The sequence below is a fragment of the Plutella xylostella genome, chromosome 4 (genome assembly GCF_932276165.1).
Source record: "Plutella xylostella chromosome 4, ilPluXylo3.1, whole genome shotgun sequence".
In the NCBI taxonomy this organism is placed as follows: domain Eukaryota; kingdom Metazoa; phylum Arthropoda; class Insecta; order Lepidoptera; family Plutellidae; genus Plutella; species Plutella xylostella.
This window is the reverse complement of record NC_063984.1, coordinates 11,387,139-11,399,757: the sequence shown is the minus strand read 5'-3', so window position 1 is coordinate 11,399,757 and position 12,619 is coordinate 11,387,139. Positions and strand designations below refer to the sequence as shown.

General features: G+C 41.0%; 2 protein-coding genes across 6 annotated transcripts in view; one reads left to right on the top strand and one right to left on the bottom strand.

Moving 5' to 3' along the window:
* The first annotated feature begins 46 nt into the window (after positions 1-46).
* On the top strand, positions 47-7,564 carry LOC105381790 (prolactin regulatory element-binding protein). Its single transcript, XM_038120942.2, has 7 exons — positions 47-373; positions 537-889; positions 1,176-1,314; positions 2,073-2,245; positions 3,038-3,281; positions 6,764-6,923; positions 7,096-7,564. Exons 1-7 carry the CDS (start codon positions 239-241, stop codon positions 7,179-7,181), a joined length of 1,290 nt encoding a protein of 429 aa, XP_037976870.2. The 5' UTR covers positions 47-238; the 3' UTR covers positions 7,182-7,564.
* Positions 7,565-7,943: 379 nt separating this feature from the next.
* The window catches only part of LOC105394980 (nuclear factor of activated T-cells, cytoplasmic 1), a 58,297-nt gene continuing 53,621 nt past the window's right edge, over positions 7,944-12,619 (bottom strand). For all 5 annotated transcript variants that reach the window (XM_038120937.2, XM_038120936.2, XM_038120940.2 and 2 more), the window contains 2 exons: positions 10,751-11,863; positions 7,944-10,665 (listed from right to left, as the gene is read on the bottom strand). In XM_038120937.2, coding sequence (XP_037976865.2) covers positions 10,661-10,665; positions 10,751-11,863 — 1,118 coding nt within the window. In that variant the 3' untranslated portion in view covers positions 7,944-10,660. The remainder of the gene's footprint in view (positions 10,666-10,750; positions 11,864-12,619) is intronic.

Below are 12,619 nucleotides of genomic sequence, written 5' to 3'. Positions count from 1 at the left end.
GAGGCAATGGGCAATAGGTCAACGGAACGGACCGCTGTCAATTTGACTTTTGTCATGTTGGAACTACAAATTTATTCTCAAACTTTAGTTCCTATTTCTTGTTGATTTTACGTTATTATTTGGAATTTCAGTGTTATTTTGTAATAAATGATACTCCTTAATACTTGTGTGTATGCGAAAAGTGATTTTTAATGAGTTTAGAAGTGTAAATTAAGTAATATCAATGATATAGGGCAATATGGCACCAAATCGAAGCGATGGTTTGTTAGCTCGAGTGGATTTTCCACTTTACACCTTACAAACCTTAACCAACAGACATGTCCTCGTAGCGGGCGGTGGAGGATCATCCAAGACTGGTGTAGCTAATGGATTTGTAAGTATTCCGGTTAACTTTTCATAGAAAACATGAGTTAGGTTGGTGCACCTCTCACTCCTATAAGATACGTGTCATGAGGTTTACCCTTGACCTACGACATTGGATTCGTTAATTACTCGCTCCTTCATCAATAATTTATCCTGCTTCGTATTTTCCGTAGGAAATATTCGAACTGTCGCATAATGGCAATCGTTTTGTGGCCGAAGAGGTGATGCGACATGAGACTGGTGCTAATGTGGTGATGAACTGCGCCGTGAGCGCGCTGCAGACGCGCACGTACCTGGCCGCGGGGCAGGAGAGCCACTGCCAGCTGTACCGCGTCAACATCCGCATGGTGGACACGGCCGAGATGCGCCGAGGAAGCTTTAAAGCAGAGAATGGCCTAATACGACGACGCAGACGCACTGTATCAGAAAATGACAACATCTCCAAAACGGACAGAAACAGCAATTCAACAGAAAAGAGAATATCATTCGAAATTAGGCCTTCAGACAGTATACAGACTGACTTTGGGTATGTTTTTTCCATGCATTCACCTGATAGTGTGATTACATGATTAGCCATGCATTATGTTCATGTTGATGTTATGCTGTTGCTAGTTAACTAGTCTATTGAGTGTGAAACTAGTATTGATTTGGTAGAATAGGCACATAAGTGTAATTTATTATACAACACATGAAAGGAAAGTTATAGAAAGTTTCACTTCTGATTTGCACTTATGTTGAATGAAGTTACACACATAAAAGTGAGCCATATGAATTGATACAAAAATGTATGTTGATGTTTTGCTTTATTCCAGTGATGAAGCAATGCAGAGGGTAGTGCGAATCAGCCCCAATGGCAAGTTAATGGCCACCGGAGGCACAGACGGAAAAGTTAGACTTTGGAGCTTTCCAAAAATGGAACTACTGCGGACCATTGATGCACACACTAAAGAGGTAATTGTTAATGAATCATCACAAGAAGAAATAGGCTCCACTCCACTAAAGTTATGCACAGAAATATAGTTATGCCCCCATAGCAATAACAGAAAGTAAAAGTTTATTTATGATTATTTAAAATCCGTCTAGTATTCATTTAATAAAATCCTACATTTGTTACACACAGATGACATGTTACAAATTAAAACAAAGCCATTCATTGTAATGCCTGCCTCCTATGTGATGTGAGGTGGTTTAAGTACTTGCAAACTGCTTAATAATTTTCTGTCATGAGAAGCCCTAAACAGGTTCTATGGAAGCCTTTCCTTTTCTATCAATATTATCCAATAACCACTTGCCATGTTTAGGCAACATACTTGAACCATTAGACTTCGACCCTACCATACTCTCACGCATGGCACCCTGCCTCAAGACCTGAATAGCTAAATTCTATGCTAGTTGGCTGTTTTTTTGTTCAGTTAGTAAACCCTTCCAGGTGATGTCTTAAATGAGATTAAAAAGATATGAAATTAAAAAACCTTGCTTTAAATTTTGCTAGGATTTCAATGCTAAGCGACATGTGTCTTTTTAACACTGGCCACATGGCTCTCTCGAGTGAGCTTTCACTTTACTATATTACTTAGCTTTTCTATAATACTTTTAGAGTTGGTCCACCAAACTCCCCTTTCCATCTGCCATTCCATATATCACTTTTTCGTTGCTCCTGCTCATGACTCTCGTGAGTTTGTTTTTAATTATCCTCGTCTGCCCCTCAGATCGACGACCTAGACTTCAGTCCGTGCGACAGTATGCTGGTGAGCATCGCTAAGGACGGCGGCGCGAGCTTGTGGGCGGCGCAGGGGGCGGCGGGGGGCGCGGGGGTGGGGCCGCTGGTCGAGCTGGTCAGCCAGCCGCCCAACGGCACCAAGTATCTGTTCAAACGATGCCGGTGAGTGGTTTCTCTTGCCTTTTCTTATTAGCCAGTTATCAGAGCTGCTACCGTAGTACTGTCAATGACACATTAGCAATAAACAATCGTTATGTCTAAAATCTGATATAACTTGTATGGGTCTGATATGCGATGGTGGTATTACTGGTACCTGGACTAGGGTTATAAGGCGGGTATAATCTGGTAAGATCTGCATCTACTTTTCGCACAGTGCTAAAAATGGGATCAGTATGAAACTACTATACATACCTACATGATTTATGTGTTTAGAAATAGAGTACAGACCTATGCATTACATTACAATAGGTAGATAGTATTGATAAGCTTATCAGCGTCTAGAATGTCGGATGTCCGATAAAATCCTCTATCGGAGATGTTATCTCGTTCTTTGTTTGCATGGCGACACATAAATCTTCATTGTAAGCCGACATTATTCCCGTGGGAATTCATATTAATTCATAAATTCAATGTAGGTATACTGTACAGTAAATTATTAAGGGCTTAGTTAACTACTTACGTATGCCATGATTTATCAAACTGCTCTACAAGTTTGCATTACCCTTATTCACTATACATTTTTTTCTAAGTTAGGTACTGAATTATATTCAAATTCGGCGTCCAATCCAAACGTGGAATAAGGGTGCCTATCTAGGTAACGTTAATTTTAACTACCTACTGACAGTACCAGTGAGCTTTCACCAATGCTCGTAATACGCCTCTCAAATAAACCTAAACAAACTACTCCCCATTCAAAACATAAATTACCAACAACCACCTCATTCAACATTCCAGATTCGGCCTAATAGAAGACCAAAAAGACGTGTACCGACTATTCACACTAGCCAACCCGCTCGGGCGCTCGGGCAAGCAGAAGGGCCTCATCCAGCTATGGAACCCCAAAGACGGAACCCTCAAGAAGACGGTGGCGGTGGATGAGAGCCTGTCTGCGCTGGCGGTCCGTGACGACGGCAGATTCGTGGGAGTCGGAACCATGTTCAGTGGTTCCGTAGATATTTACGTGGCGTTTAGTTTACAGGTGAGTTGATACCCAAGAAGTGGTTAAGTATTTATCTATACAAGGTGTTGAAAAAGTGGCATAGTAAGCCGAGTTTTCACACCTCCTTTCGGCTTAATATACCACTACTGCAACAATCTGTAGATTGTGTAGATCACTGTAAATGTGATAAGTATATGTAGATATGCTGAATAAATTATTTGTTGAAGCGTCCGTAGTCGAGCGGGCCTCAGTGATCGTAACTGATCGCTGAGGTTAAGCAACAACTGACACGGTCAGCCATTGGATGGGTGACCAATTTCAAGTGGTGCTTTTCTGGACGCTTCCGTGCTTCGGACGGCACGTTAAGCCGTGGGTCCCGGTTGCTGCTTCGGTAGCAGTCGTTAAGCCTAGTCAGCCTTCGGGCGGCTTGAAAAAATCTGACAGTCGGGTTGCCCACTTACCCGACAACTCTCTCAGCATAAGTTTGCTTGTGTTGGGGTCCACCAACCCGCACTTGGCCAGCGTGGTGGACTAGGCCTAAACCCTTCCTTCATTGGAAGGAGACCCGTGCCCCAGCAGTGGGGACGTAATGGGTCGTGATGATGATGATGACGATTTAAAAATTATATAATGTCTGGTAGGAACTTAATTGGTCAGATTTTGGATTGTTCACTGATAAAATTGCATCTCGTAGGCTACTACGAGTAAATCCAACAAGTACATACTAAACAATGAGTGTGTTTGTGATTCAAAGTCAACAACTCAATCAGAAGCCAATTGATAAACTAAGTACGAGTGTTGACCTTTAGCTTCGCAAGATTGCTAATAAATATAAGCACCTACATACTTAGCTAGCCATGCTATACAGGAGGCAATAATCTAATATGGTCTATATTGATTGCTCTATTTTTGTCTTGATAAAAAAATAGCTAAAATGAAAATCGCTTCATAATTATGAAAATGATTAAACTATGCCTCTTTTCAGCTCAGATTATTCGTATGACGTTATATGGAGACGTTTTGTGCTTTAAAGTTATTCATAGAACAATGCGGACTCGGTCGTATCCAATTAAATGTGATGCTGCGTGTCTTGCAAACTCTAGCGCACCCGACTGTAATCACCCACTTTCCTTATATCACAATGGGAGATTTTCAACCATAGACAAACAACCATAGATTATTGATGACTTCATACCATGGAAGTAATAATACAACAGGAATGCGCACTCACCAAAATGATGCAAACAAAAATAGACCTAACGAATTCACCTTAAGATTTATATTTGAAGTGAAAGAGGCCGCGAGCCGATAGAGAGGGTTACCACAGAGCCCTTCCTCTCTTTCTAACAATTGCCAGGATTTAGTTGTGTAAACTTTAGTAGATTTTGTACGAAGAGAGCTATGCAACAAAAATATTAAATTAACTCATAGACTACTGTATATCATATCATTTTCAAAAACAAATTTATAATAAATCATTATAAACATGTAATTTTAATTAAATATTTGGTATTTGTATGAATAATAATTTCATAAAAAATATTGGTAGTTTTTCTAAATACTTTACGACAAGACCGAAGTTGTCAAGATGACGGATGACGTTTATACTGTTGTGAGAGACGTTATGGTTAGGGTGACCATTCATTCGTACTTTTGAATCACTTTCCATTAATTAGGACCTGTTTCATTCAACTTTTTGTTTTATTTTATACCTAAGTATCATCACCTAAGTATCATGGCTGTTTTATCTTATAAGGCTGGTAAAGAGTTATGAGCTGTTGATTTTTTTGGTGATAGATATGAGTATTATAAGATAATTTATCAAGCTTAAAACCGGCGGAAGCACTTAGGTTGAGATATTTGAGATTTTTTGAAATCTTATGATTTTCATCAACTAGAATATGTAAACGGAACACCCACAGAGTAAACACGTTTTAGGTACATAGTTGAGTTTAATGTTACAGTGTCACAAACTTATCTGTTCCGGTGAGAGCTCACATAAATGTCTAATATTTCTTAATTCAATAAGATTTTAAGTTTTCTTGTATTATTAATTCGCTCTTGCGGTGTTAATAAACCCATCTAATCTTTTACAATATACAATTCATTAGTAAGTAATGAGATATGGATCAATTTAGTTCGCTCTCACCGGAACAGATAAGTTTGTCGCACTATAACCTGTTTTGATACTTTCTTGACAACGGTTCTACCTTTTTTGGCATAAGATTTTTTTGCCTAATCTCGTATTGCATAGTAACGTTTGGTCAAAGTCTCGTTACGCCGAAAATCGTATGGCATAAATCTCGTTTAGTAAAAAGTTATTTCGCATAACATTGTTTAGCCTAATAATGGTATGGCCAAATCTTGAATAGCCTAATAATGCTATGGCATAGGTTTATACAAAGTAATAATATTAGTTTGGCTTTAACTTTGACGGAGCGTCTCCCTACATAGCGCAAACTGGTGCCTTGTATTGTTTCCGCTGTTTGGAAAACGCTCCGCTCCGCTTCGCTACGCTCCGCTTTGGTTTTGATGAACATGTGCACCTAACACGCTCCTCCTCGCTTTGCTCGTCGTCGCACCTATTTATAGGTTTCGATCTCATGGGGTTTGTAATAATTATATTGGTCGTTAACTTTCGATTTTTTGATCATACAATATCGTGATTTTCGGGATGTAGGAGAAAAATACCACAATTTGTACATTTACTACATACTTAATATATTATTTATTAAGATAACATTAGGAGAAACAAGATTATACATAGGTATAGACGAACATAAATTTGAGCAAACGAAACTTAGGTGTTTAAAGATTGTGCCTAAAGAGTTTTAGACGAAACGAGCCTTATGCCACATAAGTCTTGGCAAAGTGATGGTTCGGCCAAAAAAGTTTAGACCATACGAGTTATGCGAAATGAGTTTTGGTAAATAAAGATTATGCCAGATGAGCGGAACCCCTTGACAACACTACACCCAACTTAATTTTATTTACTTAAAATTATATTTACCCAAATTTCAGCTTTCCTTCCAATGAAGAAACATAGCAAAGGTGGTTCCAAGTAATTCCCACAAATTTTCATCATTTTAAACCCGATGATAAATTCCGATTCATCGCAAGTGTTTATTATCGTTACAGTCGAACTATAAAGTCCTGACAATAAAGAGTGCGATTTTGCTAAGACTAGACCATCGACACCTATTCGCGACATGATAAATTAGAAGTGATGTCTCATGAATTACCTAAAATTATGGTCACCAAAAATAGAAAGAGATGGAGGGCTCCGTGCTGACTATCTCTGTCGGCTCGTTTTTTTGGTGCAGTGCGCATTCCTGTTGTATTATTACTTCCATGCTTCATACTCAACAGCACTGCATATTTTTTTTAGCCGGCTTCTAAAAAAAGAAATGCAGTGCTGTTGAGTATGAAGTCATCTATAATCTATGGTTGTTTGTCTATGGTTGAAAATCTCCCATTTTCATAATCCAACCTCCTGATTAACCTTCCACCTCATTCCCCAGCGAGTCCTGCACGTGGCGGGCGCACACTCCATGTTCGTGACGGGGCTGCAGTTCGTGCCGGCGCGCGGCTCCGGCCCGCCCGTCGCCAGCCGCAGCGAGGCCGCGCTGCTGTCCATATCTGTGGACAACCGGCTCTGTGTGCACAGCCTGGACTATAGAAGTAAGTGTAGAGACGCCATGACGCTTTTGTGCCATGCAAGGGAATACTATTATCTACCTACCTTATAAGACAAAGGACAGTCATAGCCGTCAAAAATGCATTCGTATTTGCGTTTTTTGATACCCACAACCACAATGCTGTTATAATTAAATGATTTTTATTTTATTTTCAGGTACAATGCCCGCGTGGTTGGCCATTCTTCTAATAATTTTCGTGCTTTTCTGCACTTTTACTCTCTGCTCGTATTTCGGCATTTAACATAGTTATATTTATTTAAATAATTATTATTGTCTATACATATTTGAATTTCACTGTAAGTACCTCGGGGTTCTATTAGGTTTTAGGCTAATTTGATATCTAGGTAGGTATATTTATCAAAAGCACAGAATTCTTTGCTGGCAACATTTTTATTTTTCATTTCACTGGTCAGTTCTCGAAAACTTTTTTTTATACAAATTCTATTCTCAACTACTGCTTATTCAAACAAATTTCTCAATTTATTGTTTTATTACAAATAGTATCAAAAACTATGCCTGTGCTTTTGACTCTGATATCTCAGATATCGCTCATGTTAAATAAATAAATATAGGTACATTTCGTGTATAAAATAGGATCAATTGAATTAAATGAAGTGCAATGTTTCTAAATTTGTTTTCGTACGTACTAGATTAAAAACTACCTACCACTACCAATCCTTCACAAAGAATTTTTTTTTCTTCCATCCGGCCATCACCAACGTGGCAGCACGCAAAAATTATTGGCTGATTAAGTTTCAGCCATGGAAGTAGAAAAAAAACTATTAAAAAAAAAACTATAAAATCGAACAGTAAAAAATGGCGGCAAGAAAAGAAAGTGTGTGTGACTGTGATTTAATAAAAATAACTTCTGTGTGTGTTTAACATTGTTGGTTGGGTAAGTTTAACGTTTATTCTTATTTATTATTCCATTAGTGTTAATTTTTTAACCTACCTTCCCTATTTTCATGTCTAGAGGTACGATGGCGTAAATAAAACAAAAGAGTCAGACAGTCATATTTTTCATAACATTTAATTAATTACATCAAACAAATAACATACATGTGATCTTCATAACCTCGGCAAGTAGCATTTTAATGTATATCCTGTCCCACACGCTCAATCTCTTCACATGTAGGTAGTCTAGAGACTGTAGAAGGACGCATTACGAGCGGAATTTCATTCCCACCGCTGGTGTTCAAATAAATGATAGGTAGGTACTTATAATAGAAACTTAACTGACCCATAGGGCTTATTTTTCAATAGTCAGATAAAAGTTATCTGCGGAATAATTCTAATGCTGTCGCGTCTGTATGTTTGTATGAGACAGTGACAGCAACAATTTTATTTCTCAGATAACTTTTATCTGATCATTGAAAAATCTGCCCTAAAGTCGGCATAACGCATTAACGCAGAACCAGAACAAAGTCAACGAAAGTTTATATACGTTTACGAAACCTATGCCAAGTCAGTTAAGTTGTTGTCACTGAATTAGGTACTACCATGAACGCACTACGCGTCTACGCATCATTACTTTAAAAAATATGTATTCATTATTCCATCCGTTTGTCTATAAAATATCCATTATTTTATTGACATTGTGCCTGATCTAAATTTGGAGTCCAGCGGCCGCAATGAAATTCGATTACTTATCCTTAGTGCACGATTCATAAGTGCAGAGAATGGAAAATGCACCTATAATAGCACTCGGTGCGCCACACTTGAAGCGCCAATAGTTTCATCTGTGGAACTAATTTGGCGTTCAAACTGAAGGTATTGGTGAAATACAGGGTACACACAAACCGACTAGAGTTCTATCTCTATAAATTTAAACTTTATTTCATTATAAATATAACAATCATTTAACTAATATACATACAACTGAACAGCGTTTTAATTGTGCATTTAAAATAGACTTATTTACATAGGTACGTTTACCATTTGCCATAGTGTAGGTAGCTGCCGACGCCTTCCAATCAGATCCATATTTATGATAAAAAATGGAAGACGAAACTAAATGAAACGTACAGTTTATAGTAAATATATCATAAATGATTTTCGTTAGTTTAATGAAACGGGAAGACAGTTTCGATAGATTTTACTGAAGAGATTCAGCTTACATTAACTGTTTGTAAAATCTTTAAAATTCATTTACGATATGCTTAGTTTTAGATTGTTAGATTATCTATATTTGGTCATTAATTCACCATTCTAACATCTTTTTGGATAAATTGAGGGTATATTTGTGGTCCCTGAGTAAATACTGTACTATACAAGTAGGTACTATTTGTGTAAATATTTATTTTATTTTTATATAAAATTAGAACTTATTTATTTTTAATACAGAGAATGAATTTGACTATGTTTCAAAAGGCACGGTATAGTTCGTTGTAAATAAAAGTAGTTTCACCATTTCATTTGTTTACATTCGAGGTAGTTGTAATTTTAAATTATTGTATGCAGCTCGGTAGTATATCTACTTGCACTGATGGTATTACTTAGACCTACCAGCAAATAACTAGTATGAGTGAATTTGGCCACCTCATTCATTTCTTTAAATTTTATAACGTGTAAAATTTGTCACTAGTCGCTGTTCAAGGTTTTTCAATTATTCATATTATATATTTTTCATATAAGTAAAAATATATTTTTACATCAGTCGGCTAAATACGATTATTTTTGCAACATTCTGTGTAGTTCGGTAGGTACATTTTGGACGACGATATGCATTTACGCCTATACAGATACAATAACTACGAATACACATGTAAATGGCACAATTAAATATGTAGCATTCTCTTATCGCCTATAAAAATTGTATAGTACACAAATTGAAACAGTTATATAATTCATTCACATTATCTACTTAAATCTTTGCTCTAAACATCACATCAGTACAGTTTCTTAAACATAAAATTAACTTGCAGAAGTGTAAACAACATATCACATTCGTACGGGCATAGATGGCGAGTCAGGCTGCGGTCCCGCATTCCTCAACATCTCACACGAATGATACACGTCTTTCTATCCTGCTCTACACCTTTAACTATTCCACACAAACCGAGACGCTAGCGCCATCTATAACTAGACTTGAGTCGCCCTAGCAGCGGATCATCTAAACATAAAATATAAAAGTTTAACATAATGTATCTCAACGCGCTGCAATAGCCGTAGTTGCCTTAAAACCTACAATAATAACATTAATATAACGCTATCACTATTTTTACATTATAAAATTCGAATTCCTTAAATCTGTTCTCAGCAGCAACATTTCATACAATTTCTCTTTCATCATTTCGAACTTTCATCTCATAATTTTTGGATATAATGTAGTTTATATTTCTCCATAGCTATAACTGTTTTTAGCCCTGTAATACTGACTCACTTCGCCGTTAATTGACATTTCTAAAAACGTTCTTTGTCGTTAATAAAAATACAGTTTGAGAATCATAAAGAAAGAAATCTGTGCACAGCAGACACGAGAGTAGAGATTTTAATAATACCTAAACGTACAACTAGATAAACACTTTGCTAAAACTTATGTTAACATTCATTAGAAATTCACATAAAACTGCTTTTGAGCCATGAACACGTCACTACAAATGTACAAAATGCATTAAACAAGCGTCGCGTCGACGGGCACGCTGCCGCTGGTCGAGCCGCGGGGAACCCTCGGGCGGGGGCTTCGCGGCCGACGAGCCGTGTTGCTGATGAGCATTCTGCTTACACTGCAAAAGAAACAAACACTCATTAGTCTCTGCATAGCAGCCACTAGTTGAAACCAAGCGCACACGCACACCAGTAGATACTCACCCTGGTCGAAGGTGCTGGTGTTGATGTAGGAGAGCAGGTCGGAGTCGCTCATGTCGGTGAGCCCCTGCACGGGCGCGGACATCTCCTGCGTGACGGCCTGCGAGACGGCGTGCGAGACGGCCTGCGACACGGCCTGCGTGACGGCCTGCGACACGGCGTGCGACATGGCGGCCAGCGGCGCCTCGGCGGCCGGCTCGGGCGGCGCCTCGCTCTCCGTGCTCAGGATATTGGCCGTGTTTATGGCGGACGTCACCAGCGCGTTCATAGTCGAGTCGGACGTGAGGATCTCCGCCGCCGCGTTCAGGATCATGGACTTGACGGCGGCCGGCGGCGTCTTGACGGAGCTCGGGATGACCTGGTCGGGCATGAGCAGCAGCTCGGGCTCGGCGGGCGGCGGCGCGGGGCCCGCCAGGTGGTCGTCGGCGCGCGAGTTGACCAGCTCGTCCAGCTTGGCGGCGTCGCCCGGCAGCATGGCGGCCGTGGCCTTCATGGCGTCCTCCACGAGCGCCTCCATGTGCGCGCTCTGCTCCGCCAGGCGCTGCTCGATGCGCTCCGACTCCATCTTGGTGAACTCGTGCGCGCGGAACGGGTCGAAGCCGTCGGCGCGCGGGGAGCCGCCCGCCAGCTTGTCGAACGAGTGGTAGGACAGCGGCGGCGCGGGCAGCGGCGGCAACAGCGGCTCGCTGGGCGGCGGCGCGTCCAGCAGGCGCCGCATGCCCGCCAGCCCGCCCGCTATGCCGCCCGGCAGCGGCAGCAGCGGCGGCTCGGCGTAGATCTGCCCGGCGCCCGCGTCCGAGTTGAAGATGGCGGCGGTGACGGTCTCCACCATCTTGTCGGTCTGCACCTGGTTCTGCATGGCCTGCAGCTGCTGCGTGAAGCTGGCGAGCGGCGAGGGCGCGGGCGGCGGGGAGGGGAACAGGTGCTCGGTCTTGAGGCGCAGGTCCTCGGGCGCGGGCGGCTCGCAGCTGGCGTCGTCGTGCAGCGAGGACTGCGACTCGTCCTCCGCCTCCGCCTTGAACTGCTGCTCGGGCACGATGAGCGAGGGCCGGCGCGGCGGCGCGGGCGGCGGCGGCATGGCGCCCGCCCACAGCAGCACGGGGCGCGCCTCGTCGCCTGCGGACAGAGGGCGGTGAGCGAGGGCGGGCGCGGGGGGCGGCGGGGGTGTGGGAGCTGTCGTGTGCAGTCTGTACCTACCATGTGTGTATCTGATAGTATCACTGCGATGTATCATCTGTCATGTTTACAATGAGTACAGAATAGCCTGCTCTGCTACTTGCACCATTATTAGTCTTTTGATTTGTAACATCAATTTCTATTCCAGTAAGTATCTCGTTTTGAGGCTCAGTAAAGAAATATGAAATTATGTGTATCAATTGGCAAATAATAAGTAGAAGAACAAATAGATTTGGTAATAGATGTGTTGTAGATTCTGTGATGTGGTCAGAGATGTGTGTGTGGGCGTTTGTCTCGGTGTGTGGTTTGTCTGATTCCATCAACTAGGTTAGTACCCGGAGAATGGAAACTTCAGTTTAAATGTGTCATCTTCAAGAAACAAACGCGGTTAATTATGTATCTATTTGACGAACGAGTTAAACGTTCATACATTGTGTGTTCGTTGATAATGTCGTATAGCCGGTAATCTAATTGCGTACGATGCTACTGTCGTCGGAGCAGATAAACGAATTTACATCAAAACGTATTGCAAATTCGCCCGCCTGCTCCGAATATTTAACCACCTGTGGTCGTAATCGTGCCTAACGAATATCCAGTCTGCAGATTGCATTAGACCTTACCATAGACAATACATTTTGACAGTTCAATCGCCGCCATTTGACAGTTCAATGGAACTGTCAAACGGCTAACTTACGG